General features: G+C 45.6%; 1 protein-coding gene across 3 annotated transcripts in view; it reads right to left on the reverse strand.

Moving 5' to 3' along the window:
* TBXA2R (thromboxane A2 receptor) overlaps positions 1-25,118 on the reverse strand; it is a 145,324-nt gene that overhangs the window by 48,525 nt on the left and 71,681 nt on the right. For all 3 annotated transcript variants that reach the window (XR_015871841.1, XM_088452985.1, XM_088452986.1), the window contains exon 2: positions 18,216-19,203. Coding sequence is in view for 2 of the 3 variants with exons in the window: in XM_088452985.1 (XP_088309111.1) it covers positions 18,216-19,082 (867 nt within the window). In the remaining variant the exon portion in view is untranslated. The remainder of the gene's footprint in view (positions 1-18,215; positions 19,204-25,118) is intronic.

Consider the following 25,118-nt stretch of genomic DNA (forward strand, 5'->3'; position numbering starts at 1 on the left):
AGCCTTGCAGCCCCAGCTGGTAGTGCCCACCCAGCTTCTGGAAAGCATGCACCACGTGCGACGTGACCAGACGCTAAACAAGTGACAACCACCACCACCAAACTAGTACACATTTTTTTCATGCAGCTTGTATATTTATATTTATTATTGGTGCTTCCCATAACTTTCATCTTACTATTACTGGTATGTATTGGTTGCTCTATGTTTAGATCTCTTTCTCTTTCTTTTTTCATTTAACTTATTTTGTATGTATAGGTTTTTCTTGTAGTTTGGTGGTCGGTCGTGTCTTTCAGGAAATTGGGTGGGCACTGCCAGCTGTGGCTGCGGGCGGCTGGACTTGCGTATTGCACTGGGTGCATTTATTTTTAAGGTAAGCTGATTTTCTATGTACTGTTTATTCCTTGAAAATAGGTGATTAAAGACTTGAAACGTCTGAGATATTTGGCTGTCTTAAGTGTCTTTACTATAGGATTACAGTCCCTGAAGTGCCCTCCTTACTTGCATCCATACTATTATTTTTTGGACTGGCACCAGCGCAAGTATATGTGATTGTGGGAGCAGTGTCGGACTGGAGCATGAGGGGCCCACCGGGATAATCAGTGGTAAGGGCCCATGCTTAAGGGGAGTGGTTATCCATCAGAGGTGGTGTGGCCTGCCACCACAGACGGTTTTCTAACCATTAGGCAAATCTTGGTGTATATTCTATAGAAGTGAACCAAGCCCCCTTGTTAATCAGTGGTCCTGCTCCGCCAGGTAACTGACTGTCTAATAGTGTAAGAATTTAGAATTTGGGGTCTGAAACCTGACACCTAGAGGAGGGGATGGGCCCACAGGCAGTGGGGCCCACCGGGGATTTCCCCTATACCCCTGTGGGCCTGTCCAACCCTGTGTGGGAGTGCCGATCAGTGGACTTGTGTGTGTGTCTATATATAGATAAATAAATATATATGATATATATAATATGTGTGTGTCAGAGGCTTCCCTACCTCACTTCGCACCCAGTGCGGGCTGGGGAGGCCGGGCTCGTAGTGCGCGCGACTTTCGCCGTCCGCCGACAATAAGGGAGCATGGCATCACGAGTGAAGGCGTGGCCCCACTGGTGGGGGCATGGTCTTGCAGCCCGAACCTCCCTTTTTGTCATACCGGGGATGCCAGAGGTGTGGCCTGCCCTGGGGACCAGCCTGTGTGAAGTGCCGGCTCCCTCACTGTGTCAGGAGCAGTGTGCTGCATGTAATGCTACAGTACAGCACCCGGCTCCTGTCACTGACAGGGAGTTGGCACTATGGTGTCACCTCTTGGCGGGTGACACCTGGGTGTGGCTCGCACCCCTCAAACCCCCCTTGTGACGCCACTAATGTGTGTGTAGTGATGAGCTGAGTCCGGCATTTCCCACTTGTAATAAGTGTGCTTGCTTTGGTGCCCATAAGAGGTAACATTGCTCCCAATAATCCAGCGACTGTGTGTATATATATAATTGTTTCTTATAGCTCCGCTCGGAGTAGCTCCACCCACAGTTCCTGAACTTATATATGCATACATCAATGCTTTTGGTTCACTTTCTCTCACTCAGGAGGGGTATATTTATTATAGGTCAATTTTAATAGATTTAAAATCTGAAAACCATTGTTGTGTTTCTGGGGCTAAATCACACATTTACTAACAGACATTTTTTTATTTGGCTTTTAAAGTATTAGTAAATGTGTGATTTAGCCCCAGAAACAGAACGTTGATGTTGATCGACCTTTATTAAATATACCCCTCAGTACCTCGGTGATTCTAGTCCGGCGGCAGCATGTTCAGGCTTACCCGTATGCTAGCCAATCGGAGTCCTTCTGCGCACATAGCATCACACATGCACACTGCACAAGGCTTGAGTTTTCAGTGCAGATCTTTTAAAATATAAAAACAAAATATAAAATAAGTAAAAAGAGAAAGAAATGAACATAAGTTTTAAATGGCAAAATTATTTAATTTAAATAAAAAAAATTTCTTCTATCACCCACTTGTGTTGCCATCTTGTTACGATGACAGCGATCAGAGGGTTGCCAAAGTAAGTGTTTCTGAGGAAAACTGATTCAGAGGTATACACAAACCTGTTGGTCTGCGTGTATCTGATGGTTTTTGATCTGCGCATGTGCGCGATCTGTACTGTGCATGTGCAGATCTTGTGCTGCGAGATCACTTGCAGCGCCCCCTAAGCTGCAGCATGATTGACATACTGCAGCCATTTGGGGGCAGCGACATGAACCGTTTCCCAAAGTGGAGAAAGTACGGGTACAGACTGGCACAGTCGGAGATGTGCACTAAATATCACTATGCTTGCACTAGCGCATGCAGGGGGGTTTCTGAGTACCCAGAAATCCCCTCAGACCAAGTAAATGGTTTTTTTTTCAGACTCTGAGACAGCCTTGTCTCCATCTCTGGACCAGCTACAGGCTACCCACGATTAGAGCTGCCCTGCCACTGCCCGTTCAGCTGTCAGCGCTTCCATGTCAAGTGGCTTTCATACCAACTGACGCGGAAGCGCTGACAGACCGGGCAGAGGGAGCGAGAGAGATGGAGGATCACGGGCGCCTAGCAGCAGCCCAGCCCCGACACCTAGCATGTGTGTGTTTGTAAGTATGCTGTGTGTGTATGTTATGTATGCTGTGTGTGTGCGCTATATGTGTGTGTGTGTGTGTGTGAGTGCTGTGCATGTGTGTGTCCTGCATTTGGGGAATAAAAGCTACAAGAGTCAGAAAAGAGTCAGTCAAGATAAAAGCAGGACGCTGGATAGAAAGAGAAGAGGCAATGAGCAGACAAAAGAATGTCAGCTCAGGAGACAAATTGTCAGCGGAATGCAATTAGTGTACAGTTTTTTATGTTCTGTATTTTGTAAATTATGTTAACTCACAAAAGACTGTAGCTGATAAAATTAGAAGGCCATTGTTGTGGTAGATGAAATAAAATAACATGTGTGTCTCACATATATACAGTATATACATATATATGTATGTGTAAATATATATACAGTATATATATATATATGTATATATATACATATATGTATATATGCATTGTTGATGTTAAATAAAAAGGGAGTCAGTATTGCCTGAAATAAATGAATTGTTAAGGTTTTATTCTAATATATGGGTTTGTAGCTTTTACAGTAATTCGGATGGATATGGGTTAAGAAGTCTTTTATAATCGAAAAATAAATCATAAAACAGACTTTTTCTCTGGACTATGTGATATGTGAAGTTGGATGCCTGTCAGACTGTGGCATGATACATTTGAGTCTATTTTCATGTTTGCTTAAAAGAGATACCCCCAACATTGTGGTTACCTAAAGAGAAGATTTCACTTACTACTGGTCACCCCGACCTGGTCATCAGAAGCCAAAGAATACAGATGCATCAGCAGTTTGGCTTACTAATTCACTAAAGCAGGGTCAGGGAACTTTTTTACCTTTTACCCCAAAATATATTTAGATACGCCGAAGTTACTCCCTTGATTTGAAATTAAGGAAATCATATAGTAGTGCCCCATATATTGCCCCCATAGTTATGCCCCTGTAGTAGTGCCCCCATAGTTATGCCCCTGTAGTAGTGCCCCCATATATTGCCCCTGTAGTAGTGCCCCCATAGTTATGCCCCTGTAGTAGTGCCTCCATAGTTATGCCCCTGTAGTAGTGCCCCCATATAGTGCCCCTGTAGTAGTGCTCCCATAGTTATGCCCCTGTAGTAGTGCCCCCATATCATAATCTCATGGTCTTCCTTAATCTGCAGCATGATTGACATACAGCGCCCATTTGGGGGCGGTGACAGGAACTGTTTCCCATAATGGAGAAAGTACGAGTCTTGCACTGATGCAGACTAGCACAGTCAGAGATGTGCACAAAATATCGGGTTAGTGCACATCTCTGAATTAGCCCCATTGTACGCTGAATCGTGCAGTTTGTTGTACATAACTGGGTCATATGGTATGTATCCAGCTGGGTTGCCCATACCCAAAATAATGAACTGCATTAAGGAGTAACAGCCATTTAATTGTATTATTTCTGTGCTGAATTATTACTAATTTAATTTACATTTCTATCACTAGCGTAGGCTGCCTAATCCAGACTGATTGAGAGAATGGAGCAAGAGATAACAACTGATGAAGTCAAATCAAAAACTACAAACTTTGGGCCTGATCCCGAGATTTCTACAATGCCGATATTTATGCAGGTCGAGCGATTGTTTGCTATTGTGGATTCACGAAATCTGCACTGCGCATACACAGCGATTGTATTGCAAAGACGGATATGAGAAGGCAGCAGTGGGCGTCCCTATGCTCGGGTAAGCTTTGGAAGGTATTAGCATATTTTAGTAACTGCGATCAATAAGAGATTGCAATTGCATTAGCGTAAATCATGGAACTAGTAGGGGTAAATTTACTAAAGTGAGAGTTTTTAGAAGTGAGTTTTAGAAGAGATGTTGCCCATAGCAACCAATCAGATTCTAGCTATTATCGTCTAGAAGGTGCTAGTTAAATGTTAAGTAGAATCTGATTGGTTGCTATGGGCAAAATCTCTTCTAAAACTCACTTCTAAAAACTCTCACTTTTGAAAACTTACCCCTTAGAGTGAGCCTAATTGAAGAATGCATACTCATATAATATTAAAGATATATATTAATAAAACAGTTTGAATTTTAGTTTTGTATTAATGTTTTACAGCAATCTACCTTACATTTTAAAGTACAACATATATATTTTTTTATAATAGTCCTCTTTTGAAGATAAACATATTCCTGACCAGGGGCTGGCTGGCAACTTTCAGCCTGGGGGGCAAACACAAGCAAGTGGCCCCAGCTTTTCTACCAGTACATTGTAAAACACTCTGGAGCTAGTTGGCCCCGTTAGGGTAACACCATCTCCATGTCACCAGCTGGTGACTGTAATTAGGAATAGGTACAGGATACAAGCAGTTTCTATCGTTTTAGAATGCAGTGTTTTCACTGAGCTAAGTGGAATACGTCTGTGTCGCGCTGTGGCACTCCTTTACAGTGAAAGGATGGCGCAGCGCATGCGCAGCAGACCAAATGGTGGCCATCTTGGATTGAAGCGTCCCATATGGAACTATGTGGAGATTGCATAGTAGCACATTACTAGGAATACATCAGTGTACAGCATAATGTACAGCCAGAGGCGGAATTATCGGAGACAATGGAGTCGGTCACCTCCAGTTGCCAGTTTCAAAGGGGGCACCCCTACCTCCTCCATTGTCTCCTGGTACACTTCAGTCTGTGCCTCAGACACAGCGGCAGCATGACTTTCCTTGCTCCTGAAGGTTTGTTACAAAGTGTGTAGCAGACCTCCAGGAATGAGGAGTCACACTGCCGCTGTGCAGCGCTGCTCATGTAAGAGGCTAGTGCACAGTCTGGAGCAAGGCATATGGCGGCTCTCAACATCAGCCGCACCCGCCGGCTCATTAAATTCATCCACAGCCGATCCGTCAGTGCTGGAGAGCTGGTGGACACCAGCAGCAGTCGCTGTGTCAGGGGTTTGGTTATTACACAAAGGAGTACAGAAAAGTAACAGGTAGAGAGGGAGGAACATAGGAAATGTGCACATAGACTAAACAAAGGAAATAAGAGGGTACCATGCATTTGAGAACAGCATATTTAGGTGCCTATTTATCAACGAGTTTTATCATGCGCATATGATAAAGGTGCTCCAGCCAATCAGCTCCTAACTGTCATCTGTTTTTACAGGTGGGAGCGAATTGGCTTGAGCACCATTTATCATATGCAGCGCATGATAAAACTCATTGATAAATGTGTCCCATAGTTGGTAACTACCATTAACATAGCTTAAGAAGTCTGCCTCATGTTGGGCGATCCCATAGACCAATAGGAAGCTGCAATTTCTCAACATGCAGCTTCCTATTGGTCAGCGGCCTCGAACACCCCTACCCCAAGCTGATAGCATATTTTCCAGAATCAGCTAATAGAAAGAAGAGTATCAATTGATTTTTAAGTAACTTGAGGGTTCTCTCACAATAACTCTAATGGGCTGGATTTAGATAACCTCCAAAAAAATTACAAATCTGTTAATTAGCAGACCTTTGCTTATGCAATCTATTGTGGGCCTGTTCCATAAATTAAATTTGTAATTTGTTGGCAATATTCCCCCATTATAGTACAGCACTATGTGACATGATGGCGCTTTAGAAATACAGTATACTGGTAGGTTTATTGACTACTGACAGAATTAACCATAGCAGGGCCGCAACTAGGGGGTCCTGGAGGTGCACTGCTGCACCCACCGCCAGTGTGGGTGCTCCAAGCCGGACGCCCGCTGAGATGTTATTACCAGCGGGCGCCCGGCTCCTTCCCTGCAGCACCGCGATAGCCCGAGGCTGGAGTTCTCTCCTGAACTCCAGCTTCTGGCTCTCCCCACGGGCACTATAGGAGTCTCTCCCATAGTACCGAGGAGCAGCCGGGCGGACCGGACGGTGACGGACGCAGGAGCGGGGTTTAAGGTAAGTATTGTGTTTTGGTTTTTTGGTGTAAGCGGCACTACAGGGGCATTACTATGGGGGCATTGCCATATGGGCACTACTACAAGGGCATTACTATATGGGCACTACTACAGGGGCATTACTATATGGGCACTACTATATGGGCACTACTATAGGGGCAATGCTACAGGGGCATTACCTCACAGGGCATTACTATAGGTGCACTGCTGAAGGGGGCATTACTATAGGGGCACTGCTGCAGGGGGCATTACTATGGGGGAATTACCGAGGGGGGGGGCGCGCCCCGGGTGACAAAAATCCTAGTTTAGGCCCTGACCATAGTTTTATGAAAATAGGCAGAATAATCTGCGCGCCAACTTCAGTCACAAGAGTCCAAACAGGTTCACCACACCATATACACTCCAATAAAATACAGGATGGCCACCAAGCGCTGGTATCTGTTTCTATGCTCAAAAATGAGAAAAAACGGTTCGCACATGGATTATATTACCATATGGACATGTTGATGTTAGCACCAGCGTGATAACTCACCTAATCTAGGTTAGTGACGTTCACCAAAAGGTATCTTTAGTTGTCGAAGAAACTCTCAACCATATATTCATGATATCCTGGTACAAGTTGTGACGTTATACAGAGGATATCTTAAATATTTACTCGGATGGAGCAGGTATGTTCACCAACCAGGAGAAAAAACCTCCAAATATATAAACACAGAGGGAATGCTCCTCATAGTGGTAAAAAGTATACCAAATATTTTATTGCAAAATTAAAACGACAACAGCAGGTTGAAGTTACCCTGCTGTTGTTGTTTTAATTCTGCAATAAAATATTCGGAGGTTTTTTCTCCTGGTTGTTGAAGAATAGATAAATAGATAGATAGATATTAGATAGATAGAGAGATATTAGATAGACAGATAGATAACTCCATGACTCCTAATATACTACTGTACTTATAATTTACAGCAAGTGGTGCATTATCCCATACAGCATATACAGCACTGATCGACATGTAGTTATTTTACCGCTGGCCGGGATGCCGGCCGTCAGAATCTCGACCGGGACTAAAGATAGGCGTCAAAATCCTGATGCCTTTCTTTAGCCTGATGCCGAAATCCGGACAGCCGGCATCCTGAACGAAGGCAAGCGGGGCACTATAAGGTGTTAGCCGCGGGGGAGGAAGGGTTAGGTTTAGGGACCACAGGGGGAGAGGGTTAGGGTTAGGCACCCCTCAGGGACGCTTAGGGTTAAGCACTCCAGGGGAGGGTTAGGTGTGGGAAGGGGGGGTTAGGGTTAGGCACCCCTGGCGGGAGGTTAGGCACCCCCGGGAGGATGTTAGGGTTAGGCACCACTAATGGAGGGTTAGGGTTAAGGGGGAGGAGGGGTAGGGTTAGGCTACTTACACCCCTGTTGGCATCTTCATTGTTCGCGCTTCCGGCATGAAACGGTAGCTATTCAGGCGCAGGGATTTCCCATCCAACCCCACTGATCACCAAAGTTATGAAAACAGTCAAAATATATAGGGTGAGTGCTATTATAAAAGAAAGGACTAATCAGATGATGATGTTGGAGCCAAAAAAGAGAGACAATCTTAAGGGAAGAAGGGACAGCAGAATATGAGTATGCCTATTCCCACCTATTATGAGTTTCTGGCTGTATTTATAAGATCATCAAGAAATACAGTAATAGGAGTATATACCAGTCAAGAAAAACGAGTAATCTCTAGCAGCAGAACCTCATTCACTGTGTGGACCATGCATGCTCCCTCTGCTCTACATGAATCGTCATCACCTGTACTACTACTGAGAATAGTGGTGGTGATTAAGTACAGAAAGAGGTAATAAACGACTAGTTCCATGAGGACTACATAGTGCAAGTACCTGCTGCTCCTTCCTGTGCACAGTAGTGAGTTTCTCATTATTTTTCAGTGCCCGACAGTAGGTGAGTCTATTCAGGTTGCCAGGTGTGAAAGAAAGGGGGCGGAGCTTCGGACGGTCAGGGGGCGGAGCTTCAGGCAACCCTGTGGTGGGCGGGGCTTAAGCCGATGGTGGGGATGGGGAACCCGCGATTCAATGCTTCAGGCAGTCAAATGGTGAAAAGATGGGCCGGACTTAGGTGTGATTACTGTTGGTGGGTGATAGGATTTTTTTCCCTGTCTATACTACTGTAGACTGTATATGCAATACAGAGTGCAGTAACGGCCCTAGTGCTGCACAGTTGTACCGGCCTGGGGGGCAGATGGCACCCTGCCCCCCGGCCCAGCCCGCCACTGTTCCTGACATATTTAAGTATAGAGTAATATCTACTGTCATCCTATAACAGAGCAAAGATGGGTACACACTGGGCAATATAACAGCAGTTCAATTGAACGGCCGATATATTGCGAGCGCATCGGCGGGTGTGTACCCCCGATATTTCTGTGAACGACATTGTTCAGTCATTTCACATCTGCTCTGCAGCACAGCAGTTTTTGTCACAAGGGGGGTGCGGCCGCACCTGGGTGTCACCCGCCGAGACGTGACACCAAGGTGCCAACTCCTCCTCAGTGACAGGAGCCAGGTGCTGCACTGTCACAGTGAGGGAGTCAGCACTGCACACAGGACAGTCAGCACCTCCGGCAACCCCCATCACCACCACCTCCAAGTGATAACCACGGGGTTCGGGCCACAAGGCCCTTACCATGTGACCACGCCCCTTTTTGTCAGTGCATGGCTTTGCCGCGTGCACTCCATCCCTCCTCGTACCGGGTGTCCCCGCGGGGAGGGACGCCACTGTGGCCGATATATCTGCAGTGTGTACGGGCATCTGGCTGTGTGTACGGGCGGTCAGCTAGCTGTTCGTACACTTGCTACAGGGACCGCCAGTGACTGACAGATCAACTGGGCGGGCAAATTCAATTGCCCGCCCAGTTTTGATGTCAGGGAACACACATCGAGCGACCAATCGCTAAGTCTGTATAGCTTGCCTGATCAGTCGTAATTTTTCTGCCTGTGAAGATCCCAAAACAGATGTTATTTGTTGCTAATTTAGTTATCTTGATAATGAATCTGATATCATAGGCTCATGTAGCCAAAGCATTGGGTGCTAGTATCTTCTCACTCAGGGCCCCATTTATCAATGAAACATAACTGTTTGTCACTGCATCACTCGTGCCATATTTAAATGGCGAGATTGAAGCGAAGCCTTCCAGGCACTGCCAGGTCCCTGCTGGGTTAAAGTGCGATGCACATGCGCAGACGGATCATTGCGCATGCACATTACACAGATGCCCATCGCTGGTAGTGTTAGGCAGGCCTGCCAAGAGCCACGCCGGGCCCTGGTAAAAGGGGATGTGACCTAATTGTGGGAGGCCCCCTTAGATGAAAAAAAAAGAAAAGAAAAAGTTTTGCAGCGCTGGTGAGGGGAGCGCTGTGGGCCCCCTCAGCCTGGTGTATAACCAGTGGGGGGGCACACGATCAGTGTGATCGCTCTCCCCACAGGCATAGGAGACTGCTGTGGCTGCTACTTAGCAGCCGCGAGCAGTCTTCCAGTGCAGCCCTGCACACAGCAGCGTGTGCTGGGCTGCTGTGATGTAAGAGGGGAGTGGTGCCAGACCCGGGCCCCCCGCCGGGCCCCTCCAGCAAGCCGGGGCCCAGGTAATTAGTACCCCCCCCCCACCCCTCTCGGGACCCCGGGTGTTAGGTTGCCAGCAGCTGAGCAGAGTTCGCTGATGAGGAGGACTTTGCTGGACCTCGCCGCAGGGGTAAGTATACTAGTGGTATTTTAGTTTACATCACTGCGTTACTAAATGAAAAAGGCCGCTGGTATTCAGCTTCGTTTTTAAATGAGGCCCTCAAGCTGGGTACACACTGGGCGATATGTCTGCCGTCAGGGCCGGATTAAGGTCTGTGGGGGCCCCTGGGCAACAAACTTGTGGGGGCAACTATATACCACAGTTTCTCGTCACCCTAGGAACATTTTTTTTTCTTTTTATTCACCTCAGTAGCAGTGCCCCCCTTGCAATGCCCACTGTAGTAGTTCCTCTTATGCAGTGCCCCCAGTAATGGTCCCCCATATGCAGTGCCCACTATAGTAGTCCCCCCTATGCAGTGCCACCTGTAATAATGCCCCTTATGCGGTGCAGCCAGTAGTGGCCCCCCTATGCAGTGCCCCTTATAGAATGCCCCCAGTGGTGGTCCTTATATAGTACCCCAGACCTGCATAGGGGGGACCCCCAGTAGTGGTCCCCCCTGTGCAGTACCCCTTATATAATGCCCCAGTAGTGGTCCCCCTATAGAGTCCCCCAGTAGTGTCCCTTATATAGTGCCCCCAGACCCAGTAGTGGTCCCCCCCAATGCAGTGCCCCTTATATAGTGCCCCAAGTAGTAGTCCCCCCCTATGCATTGCTCCCAGTAGTAGTGCCCCCAGTAGTAGTCCCCCTATGCACTGACCCTAGTAGCGCCCCCCCCGGTGCCACCATGAAGTGCGCACCCCCTCCCCATGCAGTGCCCTCTGTAGCGCCCCCCCCTATGCAGTGCCCTCTGTAGCGGCCCCCTTACACACACACAAAAATAAATAAATTCACAACTTACCTGAATCGCCGCTCCTGACGCGACCACCACAGTCAGCGCCGGGTCCCAGCTCTTCTCCTTCAGTATGGGAGAGACGTCAGCGTCATGACGTCTCTCCCATCACACGCTGCGGGGGGAACCAGAAGGCGGAGCTCATGAGTGAGCTCCATCCGGCTCCCTTCCGTTGTGCAGCAGCCGATGAGAGTCTGTCTGACTCTCATCGGCTGCTGTAGCATACACACAGCTGCCGCCGGCGGCTGTGTGTATGTCACTGTGTAGTGTGGCCGCGCTCACTGCGCGGCCTACACTACACTAGCGGAGGGGACACTAGCGGCAGGTGCAGACTGCACACCGCTGCTAGTGGGGGCCCCTTTGTGTGTGGGAGCCCAGGGACGACCGCCCCTGTCGCCCCCCCCCCCTTAATCCGGCCCCGCCTGCCGTTGTACCCCAGATATGTCGTTCACAGACATATCGCTTCGGCTGTGCAGCACAGGCCGATATATCTACACATATATCAGTACATCTGCTGGTGTGTACAGGCGACCTGCCAATCACACGTATACATGCGGCCGTGAGTGACAGCTCAACTGGGCAGACACATCGGGCAGACGTTTAGTAAGTGTATATGCACTTACCAATTGACCTAGTGGGTACTACCTAGCATTTGATTTTTGCTATCTAAAGCTTGTGATTTGGTTACAATGCAGAGTGATGGCAAAGGCTACAATAAGCTATGATGATATCTGTGATACATGCTACAAGCTATCTGTGGTTTCATTTATTTCATTATTTATTTTTTACAGATTGAATTTTTTTTCTACTTTTTTCATTTTAAATATAGCCCATTCTGAGTGTTACAAGTAATTTATTTTACTGTTGTAAATATGTTTATCACTTATGTAATGAAACCCTCATTAAGTACCCTGCTGCAGATAAGACTACTGGTCTATTTACTAAGCAGGGTTAGGAGACAGAGTGAAAAGTGATAAGAAAGTGATAAGGTGCCAGCCAATCAGCTCCCAACTGACATCTCACAGGCTGTTTTTGAAAAATGACAGTTGGGAGCTGATTGGCTGGCACCTTATCACTTTCTTATCACTTTTCACTCTGTCTCCTAACACTGCTTAGTAAATAGACCCCTATGTATGCAAAGAGTCTGAATGTGGGTGCATCTAGCAATTCTTTGAAAACTGTGCATGGTAGCCGACATATGCATCTTCGAGCAGCTATGAGCGATTCTAAGTTCTCACCAATGGCTGAAGGGACTGCTACTTAGAGAAGCATCCCATGGATGTAATGTTGGAAGGAGTGCAATCCTACGCTGCTTCCTCCCTGTACCTTGACAAGGTAGACTGACTTGGCGGTCGCTAGGACCTGCCGGAGTCAGTTAGACAGGCCCGACCTCTGACATGTACTACTGTGCATGTGCAGCATCTCCGCACTTCTTTACTCCCTGGTATTCCATGGGGATTGTCAGACGGGATGTAGTTATGAGTCTCAATGCCGATGCTGGAATCCCAACAAGGGAATTAAGATAGGTGTCGAAATACCAACACCTATCTTAATCCCAATGCCAGAATCCAGGATGACGCTTGCCCGAACAAAGGTAAGCCAGGGCACCCTTAGTGTTAGCTGCGGAAAGAGGGGAGGGTTAGGTTGAGGAGAAGGGGGGGCGTAAGTACACTTACCCGACCCTGGCCGGGATACCAACCATCGGGATGCCGCTGTCAGTATTGTGACAGGAGGCATCCCGACAGCCGGCATTACATACCCATTCCTTGTCAGACCAGGATACTCAAACCATACAGAGCCCTACAGAGTCGCACTGCTAAACAGCAAGTACACTGTATCACCACTGCTTGTCAGGCCCAAATTAAGGTTTATGGGGAACCCGGGGCACTTAAGTGGGATGGGCACCACCGATAAAATTGCTACGGCCCCTGCCAATAGTACTTTGCCCCTTACCTTATCTGAGAAATGGAGAGAAAGAGAGAGAGAGAGCACATACACTACCTGTTGCAACTACGGATGTGCGCCGGACCATTTTTGCCGGATTTGGATTTGGTTCTAATTCGTTGTCCGGCTTTGGATTTGGACTTGGATTTGCCAAACTGTGGTGACTGGCTTTGGATTTGGATTTTTTAGAAAAAATGACAAAAAAGCTAAAATCGCATAAATTGGGCTTTTTTTTCGTTCCTAGAGTATTATTAACCTTAATAACATTCATTTCCAGTCATTTACAGTAATTTTAGACCACCTCACAGCTCACAATATTGTTTTCACCATTATTGGCCAAAGGCTGCATTGAGCTGGATGGTTACTAAGCCACAGAACAGCGGCACAGACATCACAGTTTTTTAAAGCACATCTATTGAAACATTGCCACACAGCAGTGGCAGAATTGAAAGGTAGCGCAAGATGGTTACGGTGCTTGTATACACAGTGGGCTTATGCCCAAGCAGTCACGGTGCTTGTATACACAGTGGTCTTATGCCCAAGCAGTCACAGTGCTTGTATACACAGTGGGGTATGGCCCAAGGAGTCATCTTGCTTGTAATGTATACACGTGGGGTACAGCACCAAAAAAAAACTTTTGACTTTCTTGAAGGTTTTTTTTTTACTTTTTATTTAAACATTTTTTTTGTACACACAGCCACTTGTAAGTCTGGAGTCTTTGGACACAACCACTTAATCAACAGAGTATAGCGCAGCATACATCAGCGTGCTCAGTGCCCCTATACATAGCCACTATCAGCAGAGTATAGCGCAGCGTGCTGTCACAGTGCCCCTATACATAGCCACCATCAGCAAAGTATATCGCAGCGTGCTGTAAGTGTCCCTATACATAGCCATCAGCATAGTATAGCACAGAGTGTCCCCTTAGCAGAGTGATGCGCAGCGTGCATGTACCTCTTTCTGTGTTTTTTTATACAAGGCGCTGCGAACAGGACTTGGCGCCTTGTATAGAAAAACAAGTCTCTCGAGAATCCGACGTCATTCACATGACGTTCGAACTCACTGGGGGATCTGAGTCATCGGGAACACCCGAACGCTAGTTCGGATGGGCTCGGATACCCCATGTTCGGAGCGGTAATCCGGACCGTTCATCTCTAGTTGCAACACCAGGCTTTTGATGGGGCAGGCACTTCATGGCTTTAGGTCCTGCCCCTTCTCATACACTCGCGAACCGCGGCATTATCTCAGCAAGGGGGTGAGGCTTTAAACATCAGCCACGGTTGTGCCACCCACTGTAGAGAGTGAGGCAAAGCTGTCCCAATCTAAAAAGGAAAACTCCACCTGATTCAATAAATCTAAATGCACATATCCACTAGACGATTAAATTGAGCGATTGAACGATAACAATATCGTTCAATCGTTCATTAATCTTTCGCAAATCATTTGCAGATCATTTTAGAAAAATGTCTAAAACGACCAGCGATGCGCGCTCCCGCAGGTTGTTTAGACATCTATCATCGGGCAAACATGCTGTACAACCTGACGATAATGTCAGGTTGAGCATGTTAGGAGATGATTGATGTGCCTACACTGACCGACTGCTCGTTCAGTACAGGCTCATCACAGACTGACAAACGACTGCACGATTACAATGTCGTAATCATGCAGTTGTTTTGATGTCTTTTAGTGGATGTGTACATTGACCTGGTTAAGCTGTACTGTACAACGTGTGGACTAACCGTCACCAGCACCAGGGCCGTTTCTAGGACACCAGATAATGACACCCAACTACGCAAATAATATAATTTTCCACAGATGGAAAGAGTGAATGCCCACATCTGCTCCGTCTTGTGCCAAATAAAAACTGGGGTTCCTTCATTAATGCGGTAGTTGTTCAAGTTTTGAAAATGGTATACGCTGCTGTGCTACCATACTATTGATAACGTTGAGTAAATTTAGTTATATACAGTGAAAACTAGTAAAAAAAAGTATTTTTCAAGACTAGAAAAAACAAAATTCCTCCAGCATATTGCAAACAGACCAGTAACAGGGGTAACATTTGGGAAGCCGATGGACAGAATGCCAACCGCCGGCTTCCCGACTGTACAACCCAGCAAGGGTTAAATGACAGGCGTCGAAATCCCGATGCCTGTCAATTTCCCTTATCGATGGAAGGTAAGCCGGGCGAGGACAGCCGCGGGGGGGGGGGTTAGGTTTAGGGTTCCCGGGGAGACTTAGGGTTAGGCAACCCCCAGGAGGTTAGGTTTAGGCTAGTGGAAGGGGTGGTTAGGGTTAGGCACCCCCGGGGGGAGGTTAGGATTAGGCACCCCCCCGGGGGGGGAATTAGGTTTAGGCGGTGGGGAAGGGGGGGGGTTAGGTTTAGGTACTTAGAAGGGGGTTAGGGTTAGGCACTTGGGGGGCAAGTTATGGTTAGGCACCCCTAAGAGAGGGTTAGGGGAGGAATTAGGTTAGTTAATACTTACCTTGGGACGATCGGAATTTTCATCCTTGTCGGGCTGCCGCTGTAGGGATTTGAACCATGTGGCCGGCGGTATATCATACTGAATCCCAGTAACAGATATGTACAATTTTACATGATAATAGTAATGCAGAGATCTCAGTTACATACATACAGTATGGTAAGCCTCCAGCAACGGCAAGGCATGGTGGTCCTAAAGCCACATGATAATAGGATATACTTTGGGCCATATGCAGGACCGGACTGGGACGAAAAATAGGCCCTGACATTTAAAACACATAGGCCCACCTCGCGTCAGCATCTGGTTCCTGGTACAGACTCCTCCCCTTAATATTCCTGACTCCTCCCACTTCTTGTCAGTCTATGCTTTTCCAAACATAATTAATATTAGAGCAATATACAAGTGTACATTATTCTCTGTATTAAAATACACACACTACAGAGCTGATCCTGCAGGGGATTCATACATGGGCCATAGTCAGACCTTTAGTATTTGTGGTTGGTTCTGTTAGGTAAAGCTGGCACTACATTGGTGTACAGTAGGTCACACACAAAGAAAACGGAAGGCATTTTCCCAATTGATAAAGCCCTATCTTAGCAATTGTAGAGGATTAGATAGTAGCAATTATTTAGGGCAGGGCAACTGAACACAGAGGACATACTGTATCTGCACACACCAGAGCAGTGTCATAATTACACATTTTGGTGCCCTGTGTACATAAAGAGCATTGGTGCCACCATCCACAAGTAAAGCATGCAAATATAAAAACAGGTGTGGTCTCGCAGGGAAGGGGCGTGAACACACAATAGTACCCCCAGTTCAAATTATGCTACACAGCAGTGCCCCTTCATCACATTACACCGCACAGTAGTGTCCCTTAGTCACATTACACCGCACATTAAATTCCCCTTATTCACATAGTAATGCCCATTCACGTTACACTACACAGAGCCCATTTAGGTTATGCCACACAGTAGTAATTCTTATACACATTATGCCATACAGTAGTAGGGCCCCTTATACATTATGCCCCTTATACATTATGCCCCTTATAACACATTATGCCATGTAGTAGTAGTGCATCTTATACTTTATGCCCCTTATACATTATGCACCTTATAACACATTATGCCACACAGTAATGCCCCTTACACATTATGCTCCAGCAGCCAATCGGATCCGGCCAGTGTCACGAAGGGGGGCCTGTGTGGCAGCAGCTTTGAACTTGTTGCAGAATGCAGCCCTTGAAAATGACAGCACCCCGCCACCCTCACTTTAATCTGGCATCCCCAGGGACCTGTCCCAGGTGCCCTGCAGAGGATGAGAAAGGCTTGTTCCCGCGAAAATGACTGTGCTGCTCTCATTCAAATAGGCGCCGGACGCAAGCCAATCGGAGCTTGCGTACCGGCAGCCAATCAGCAGCGGCTGCGCTAGATCAGAATGAGAGCAGCTCTGCCATTTTCAAAAGCTGCTGCGGATGGCTGGGCAGCCATATGGCAACAAGTTCAAAGCTGCTACCACCCAGGCCCCCCTCCACAAAATTGCCAGGGCCGGACCGGCCCATCTGCCCACTATCCCTTCTGGCATTTGCCAAAACTGCCAAATGGGCAGTCCGGCCCTGGCCATTGGTATTTCTAAATTGAGAGCTAACTTACTTGGGAGCCCCCAAGATCCTCCAATATGGTACTACAAGAACCAGCATACCCCACAACTGCTGATCCTATCCATGCCTCTCAGAATCGTGATACACCATATGGCAGTTGCTCAGATCAATTTATAGGCCCATCACAGGTACAATAATAATGTAATATAATTTTCAAGCACAGATTTTATTATGAAAACCTACATAAAATGCTGCTTTTTGCTATTTTGGATGGATTAATGCCAACATAAGAACTACTAATTATTCCATTATGGTATTTATGGGAAACAGATTACACCTTTGCTTTTAGTTCACACTTTCCTATGATATAATAATAATAATAATAATAATAATAATAATAATAATAATAATCATCATCACTTTTTGGCTATTTGGGGTACATTTTATTTGCTGTATGAGAAGGTATATAAAGGGTATTTTTTTAAAATTCAGTCTTCTGAAAAAAACAAGGTTTCATTTTTATAGGCACTAATGTACAGAAAAAAATACTGATATTGATGTTGGACTGTGACCCATGTAAAAAGTGTCATCATAAGCTTAGCACGGGGAAGAAAAAACCCTCAACAGTGAAGAGATAAGACAAAATAAAAAAAAGTTACATATGTAGACAAAAAAAAATATTACAGGATTTTTTGACGTATTTAAAATTTATATTAGCAAAATTAAAATACTTCATCTTTCTGTGTTAATAAAACATTAACTTTACAACATGACTGTAACAATTAATTTAATGGCAGCAGCCAACTGTATTATTAACGTAATTGTATTAATGATAATACTACAATAAACAATTGATATAGATATATGTTTTAACTCCTTTAAATAATTTCTGTATATCTAGTGAGTTCTCGTCACTTCAGTTTTCACTGAGAATACATGTATTTTAAGGAATAATGCAGCCCTTACTATTAATTCTGTATATAAGACGTCACCATGGAGTTCTGTGACTTGAATCCCATTGAGCTCTTAGTAACTTTTAAAGGCTAGTCCAAATGTGACTACTATGACATTACATATGACATGACATGTGAAAGGCAACTAACTTGGCAATATCAGAAACTTACCAATAATGGAAGCCAGCATAGACTTGCGATGATCATGATCCCAACGAGCTGGACCATCATTTCCACTTCACTGTCCCTGCGCCTTTGGACAGATTCACGGTCATGATAAACTCTACACAAGGTCACAACACTGATAATGTTTAGGATAAAAGAGAGGCAAACAGAGAAAATGCCGGTCAGGGAAAAAATTAAGCCAAAGGCTTTATTCTTCGAGTCTTGTTGCAAAGTCAGGAAGCACCATGACTTTGGGTACTGCAACGTATACTTTCCAAGGCCCATTATAGGAAGCAAAGCTAAAACAAAAGCAAAGCACCACACCATGACCACGATGACACAAGCTCTCTTTTTTGAGACATTAGCGGAACGTGAAAATGGTCTGTTTATACCAAAGAACCGTTCAGCAGCCATGGCTGCACCAAGTAGAAGAGGACATTGCCCAAAAAAGACCATGGATAGTCCCATAAAATTACAGAGATGACAGTCTTTATCAAGAACCTGCCAGTCAAACTTTGCAAAGTGATTAGACACCACGATAATGCCAGTTACTAACAGTCCCATGAAGTCTGTGACCACCAAACCACATAGAAAAATTAAAAAAGAGGACCGTGAGCGACTTCGGGTCTTCTTGGATGCATTGACCAAGACACAAAGAGCAAACAAATTAGAAGAAAGGCCAATAATGGCAAAAATTGTTGAGAACCATGAAGAGGCAATAGAGTTTTGGACATTCGTGGAAATGGTCATATTAATATATTGGAAGCAGGAGCCTACAGGTGCAGTTAAATTACTCTTTCCTATTTCCATCATGGGGCATAGATTTGCTCCAATTCCATTTACAAGACACATACTAGGCTCCTTTGACGCCATTGTATTTGAAAAATGAACAAATGTATAACAAAGATTAAGATTCTTTTATCTTCTCCTGGATTATTAGATTTGAGTTGCTTGCCATCTTTGTCCTTCACTAGCTTCATATAGTCTGGATAACCTGAAACAAACTTACATAATTACTTATATGTATACAGTTAGCACAAACTTAAAAAACAAATCTGAGGTTTGAAGAACCCAATAATTTAATTAAGTCATTCAGAATATTAAGTATTGTTCAACCATTGACCAAAAGTTAAAAGGCTAAAGTCCATTATAAAATACATACATTTATTTTGTCATACATATAACAGAAAATGCAGAATAAAAATGAATAGTAAAATACATCTATTATATGTTTTTTTCCAGTAAACTGCTGCTGGGTCACTTTAAAAGCCTGCACTTCCCAGACATTTGTAAAGCATAATTTAGCTCAAGACCATGGGCCAAATGTAATAGGGTGAGAGTTTACAAAATATGAGAGTTTAGCAGTAAACTCTCGCACTTTTTAAACTCGGCCAATGTAATAGAGTCCAAGAACAGGCAAACTTGCATGTTTTTAGACTAAAAAAACTCTAACAATTTAAACTCTCATCCAGATGTTTTCCCATTTTGAAGCTAAAACTCGACCAATGTGAGAGTTTACTGCTAATCTCTTACATTTTCTAAGCTCTCACCCTATTACATTTGGCCCCATATGTTGCATTATTTTGGTTTTAAACTTTTTAAACAATTTAAAGTAAGCAATCCCACAACAACACTAGGTAAGTCAGATGAAGAGCTCTTAGGTTTAGGGAGCGCCTTAAACACTGATGAGCGACATCAATGGGGAAGATAGATTGTGCTTAATAATTGACATCAACATAGTACATCTAGCAAGCTTATTACCCGTGAAGCTATCTTGTGTCATGCTTGGAGAGTGATGTTGTGCTCTGCGAAAACACATTGGAGTGCCGCACGCCCATCCTGACACAGGTAATCAGAAACCGGGGCCTTCACAACACTGATACAACCACCTTGCTTGCTCTATAACAGGTAGGGTGTGTATGTGGGTCACTCAAGGTGCACAGCTTTGAATATCAGTCACAAGTTTTGCATTTTAGTTATGATCAAACCCTCTTCCCCCATCAACTTTACAACTGATTCCCATACCCGAATTGCCTGAACTACCAAAGGAATACCACTCCCAGTTGTCCTACCACTGAGCAGAGTCTGTAACAGAGTATGTAAGAGTCCCAGTTGCACAGCTAACAACTTAGGCAGTGCTACAGGGTCTGAATCCCTAAGCCTCATCCACAAATGAGCCAGCTGAGAAGCATAATAAAATAACCGAAAAGTTGGTAGTGCTAGTCCTCCTGAAAATTGCAGATGATAGAAAGACTGGAGTTTTATAAAAACATAGAAATTTAGGGAGTTAAATTGACTCTACTCATTACTCATCCTTACCTTTAAATATTCCAATTGAGGTTTAACATTAAGTGAATATACTCATGAGGTATGTTAGAAATTTAAATGTCAAGATATTTAAATCTGTCCACCCATTGTAAAGGTAAGGTAACTAAAGGAGTAGCCAGGCAAGGACCCCTTAAAGGGAGAATATAGGACTTATCTCAATTTATGGACAATCCTGAAAAATTACCAAATTGGGTAATAAGATCAAATGCTACAGGCAAACATTTATGATATTCATTAATAAACAACAACTAATCAATAGCTTATAATGCCACTTTATCTATCCTTGAACCCAATTCTAACCCCCAAATGCATTTATGTTATCGCAGTAAACAGGCCGGGGCTTAATTGCAATAGAAAACAGTGCTGGAGAGCGAGACCATCCTTGTTTCATGTCACGTGATAGAGGAAAAGATGATGATATAAATCCATTCACTGAAACACGAGCTGTAGGGGCAGAATAAAGAAGCTGAACCGAATTTAATAAACACAGGCCCTATAACGCAGCATTTCATGGTCTCCCACAGAAAGGGCACTGAACCAAGTCGAATGCCTTGCTTGCATCCAATTACTGAGGATGACTCTTCTCCATGGGAGACCTGAAGATGAATGAATAGGTGTCTAAGGTTAAGAGCTGTTGATTTACCTGGCATAAACCGTTTGATCCGGGTGAAACATTAATGATATCACATAATTGCAAGTATTTTAGCCAAAATTTTAACATCTGTAGAGAGTAAAGATATTGGACGATATGATTCAGGAAATTTCCTACCCTTCCCTGGTTTAGGCAAAACAATTATGAAAGCCTCCGACATAGATTGTGTAAGAGTCTCTTTATCAAATAGTTGATTATGCAATTCCAATAATCGAGGTAGGTAGAAGCAAGAATGCTGTTTATAAAGCTCAATTGGCACTTCAATCAGACCAGAGCCACATCTATCTCCTCCAATGTAAATGGAGAATCCAGAAAATCCCTAGCCTTACTAGATAGAGAAGGAAGAGGAATATTAACAAGATAACTGCCCAAGTACTCCATACTACATACCAATTTAGACGCATAAAGGGTCTGATAGAGACGAACAAATACTCCCACAATATCGGGGGTCTACCTTTGAACCTCACCTTCTTCATCCATCTCCTCCATTACTGTGTTAGATGAATGTTCGGCCCTAACTAAATGTACTAGATAACTTTCCAGCCTATCTGCCCAAAGATTTTGAATGAGCTGCAAATAAAAGCCTAAATTGAGCTTTAGCCAAAGGGTGCTTATTCCATTCTTCTAGTGAGGCCAACCATACTAATTTTGATGAATCTGTAGACAGATACTCTAATTCTAGCTGTCTACAAGAGGATTCTAATTCTATTTCCTGATGCTTATGAAGAGAGAAAAAATGTTTTGTTTGGCCATCAACCACCACTCTCAGCTTAGAGGGAAGGGGGCACAGTCTGTAAAGATAGGGGGGCAGGAGACTGGAAAGACAAAGGGGCAGAAGGCATCTGGAAAGACAAGGGGGTAAAAAGGAGGCTGGAAATACAAGGGGGCAGAAGGAGGCTGGAAAGACCAGGGGACAGGAGGTTGGAAAGGCAAGCAGGAGGCTGGAAACACAAGGGGACAGGAGGCTGGAAAGGCAGGAAAGGCAGGAGGCTGGAATCTCAAGTGACATGGGGCAGGAGCACGCTTGGCGCTGGGGGAGTGGAAACTCTGGGTCCGGGTTGCGGGAGGAAACGAAGGCGAGGGGCCTGGATATATGTTCTCCTCATCCACAGCTCTCGAGTGTTGACGAGACCTGGGCAATGGTGCGGAGTCTAACCCACAGGATGGTGTTCGCCAGTGACCCCTCCAATCGGGATTTGGGCTTAGCTGCACCCTGTGAGCAGGTCGCGGTCCTTTGACCAGGTATCCGAGCTCAGTGGGAATTGGAGACACAAATAACCGTGGCCCTAATAAGAGATGCCTAAGGTTTAAGGCACTGTGGAGTGATCCACAAACAACGTAAAGAAGTCTGGCAATACTGTAGCACAAAGTTCACTAGTGACACATTTAACACACAGGCAGATATGGTAATTCACTGTTGTATGAAGTTCACTAGAGGCTCGTTTAACACACAGGCAGATGGTAATTAACTGTTGCACCTGGTTCACTAGAGACTTGTTTAGCACACAGGCAGATGGTAATACACTGTTGCATGAAGTTCACTAGAGACACGTTTAGCACACAGGCAGATGGTAATTCACTGTTGCACAAGGTTCACTAGAGACACGTTTTAGCACACAGGCAGATGGTAATTCACTGTTGCACAAGGTTCACTAGAGACACGTTTAGCACACAGGCAGATGGTAATACACTGTTGCAAGAAGTTCACTAGAGACACGTTTAGCACACAGGCAGATGGTAACTCACTGTTGCACAGGGATCACAGTAACGTCTTGGCACACAGGCAGAGATGGAACACACTGTAGAGGAATAGAACGCCAGGAACCTGGACCGGAACTCAACTAGGGACTAGGAGACAACCGTTGTTCAGGCAGTTTGCAGAAAGGTGGAAGCAGGCTATATACCCCACAGAACCCTTTGATAGGTGCACAGCGATCAGCTGACGCTCACCTATCCCAGGCCAGAAGTACAGTCACATGGGCCGACTGACATGGCGGCGCCCATGCCGGGAACCCCGAGTCCTGACACCGGACCGCCCGCAGTCCCCTACACACGGGGAGAATGCTCAGCGTCCTCTCAGCCGCCGAGCCAGCTGCCCGGCCGCCCGGGAGATCAAAGGAAGCTGGCGAGGAGGTAAGGCCGCGCTGATCCCCGGCAGAGCCCTGACAGAGATGACAGGGATCAGGAGGTAGAATGACAAAAAGTAGAAAGGTTAAATCACACAGGGAGCTGGAGGTGAAACTGAGCTTGAGCTGGAAGCGATACAGGTCAGGGGGCAAGAGAGATACAGGAGGCAAGAGGGGACATGGGACAGGAGGCTGGAAATGACACAGGGAGCTGGAGTCGATACGGGGCAGGAGGCTAGAGAGAGCAAGGTGGCTGGAGGGGACATGGGGCAGGAGGTTACTCAGGGAGCAGGAGGCTGGAGGAGACATGGGGCAGGAAGCTGGAATGGTGCAGGCATCTGGAGGTGACACAGCGAGCAGGAGGCTGGAGGAGACACAGGACAGGAAGCTGGAATGTTGCAAGGATCTGGATTTTTGCAGAGAGAGAGTCCAATGAGCTGCAAAACAAAAATGTGTGGAAAAGCTATTCCACAGATGACATATTTTGTGTTGCAGCTAATTGCTCTTTTCTCTCTCTACAATTCCAAAACCCCAGCACATGTACTATCTGCAATTCTATTTGGCACAGGTACTATGCAAACAGTCTAGTCACAGTGTTCCCCCCTCCCATCCCTTTTTCACTGCCCCCTTCTCATCCTGCCCAGTGCCCCCTCATCCAGCCCAGTGTCCCCCACCATCTCTCTGACTCCCACATCCCAGTGTCTCCCCCCTTCCCTCCCCAACAGCCCACTGCCTCCATCTAATTGCCCCTTTCCAAGAATCCCCGTAGCCAGTCCAGTCACAGTGACCCTCCATCATTCAGCCCAGTGTACCCCTTCTCCAGCCTTGTGTTCCCCCATTCCCACCACCACCATCTCACTGTTCTCTTTCCATCCAGCCCAGTACTTCCTTATATATCACCCACTGCCTCTCCCCATTATCCTCTACCTGTCACCCACTGCCTTTCACCATCTACCTGGTGTCACACACTGCCTCTTACTGTCACCCACTGCCTGTCACCCACTACCTCTCCCTGACCCCCTAACCCTGGCATTACCCACTGACTCTCCCTGTCACCCTCTCTCTGGCGTCACCCACTGCTGCTCTCTGTCACCCTCTCCCCGTCACCCACTGACTCTGTCCTGCGTCCCTATCTCCCCATCGCCCCTTCTCTCTCCTGTCACCCTCTGCCCTTTACAAGGCATCACCCTCTCCCCATCACCCTCTGCTTCTCCCTATCACTCATTGCCTCTCCCTGACACCCTTTCCCTGTCACCATTTCCGGTCACCCACTGCCTCTCCATCACCCACTATCTCTACCCATCACCCATTTCTCCTGGCACAAACTGCCTCTCCGGTTCTGAGGAACTACTTGAGGTAAATATAATTGAATAATTTGAGAATCTAGGGGGGTATATTTACTAAAGTGGACTATTTCCTAAAGTGCAGGTTTTTTGAAGTGAAGATGTTACCCATAGCAACCAATCAGATTCTAGCTATTATCTCCTAGAAGCTGCTAGATAAATGTTAAGTAGAATCTGATTGGTTGCTATGGGCAACATCTCCACTTCTAAAAACCCGCACTTTAGGAAATATACCCCAGGGTCTTATATAATAATAGTCATGAACAGATATATACTTGTGCATGCTTTTTCCTCCTTGTAATGGTATGATGTGGTCTGTTATGTATGTCTGTCCACGCTTCCTTCAGTTAAAGTGACTAGATGTGAAACAGCTTACTGATTATTATGTGGTGCCAGAACCCAGGAAAAGATAAGTCAGCATTGCAATGAGAGCACTATTTATGTACTTCCTGCATGGCTC

The sequence above is a fragment of the Taudactylus pleione genome, unplaced genomic scaffold (genome assembly GCF_031769625.1).
Source record: "Taudactylus pleione unplaced genomic scaffold, aTauple2 ptg000560l, whole genome shotgun sequence".
NCBI classification, from domain to species: Eukaryota; Metazoa; Chordata; class Amphibia; order Anura; family Myobatrachidae; genus Taudactylus; species Taudactylus pleione.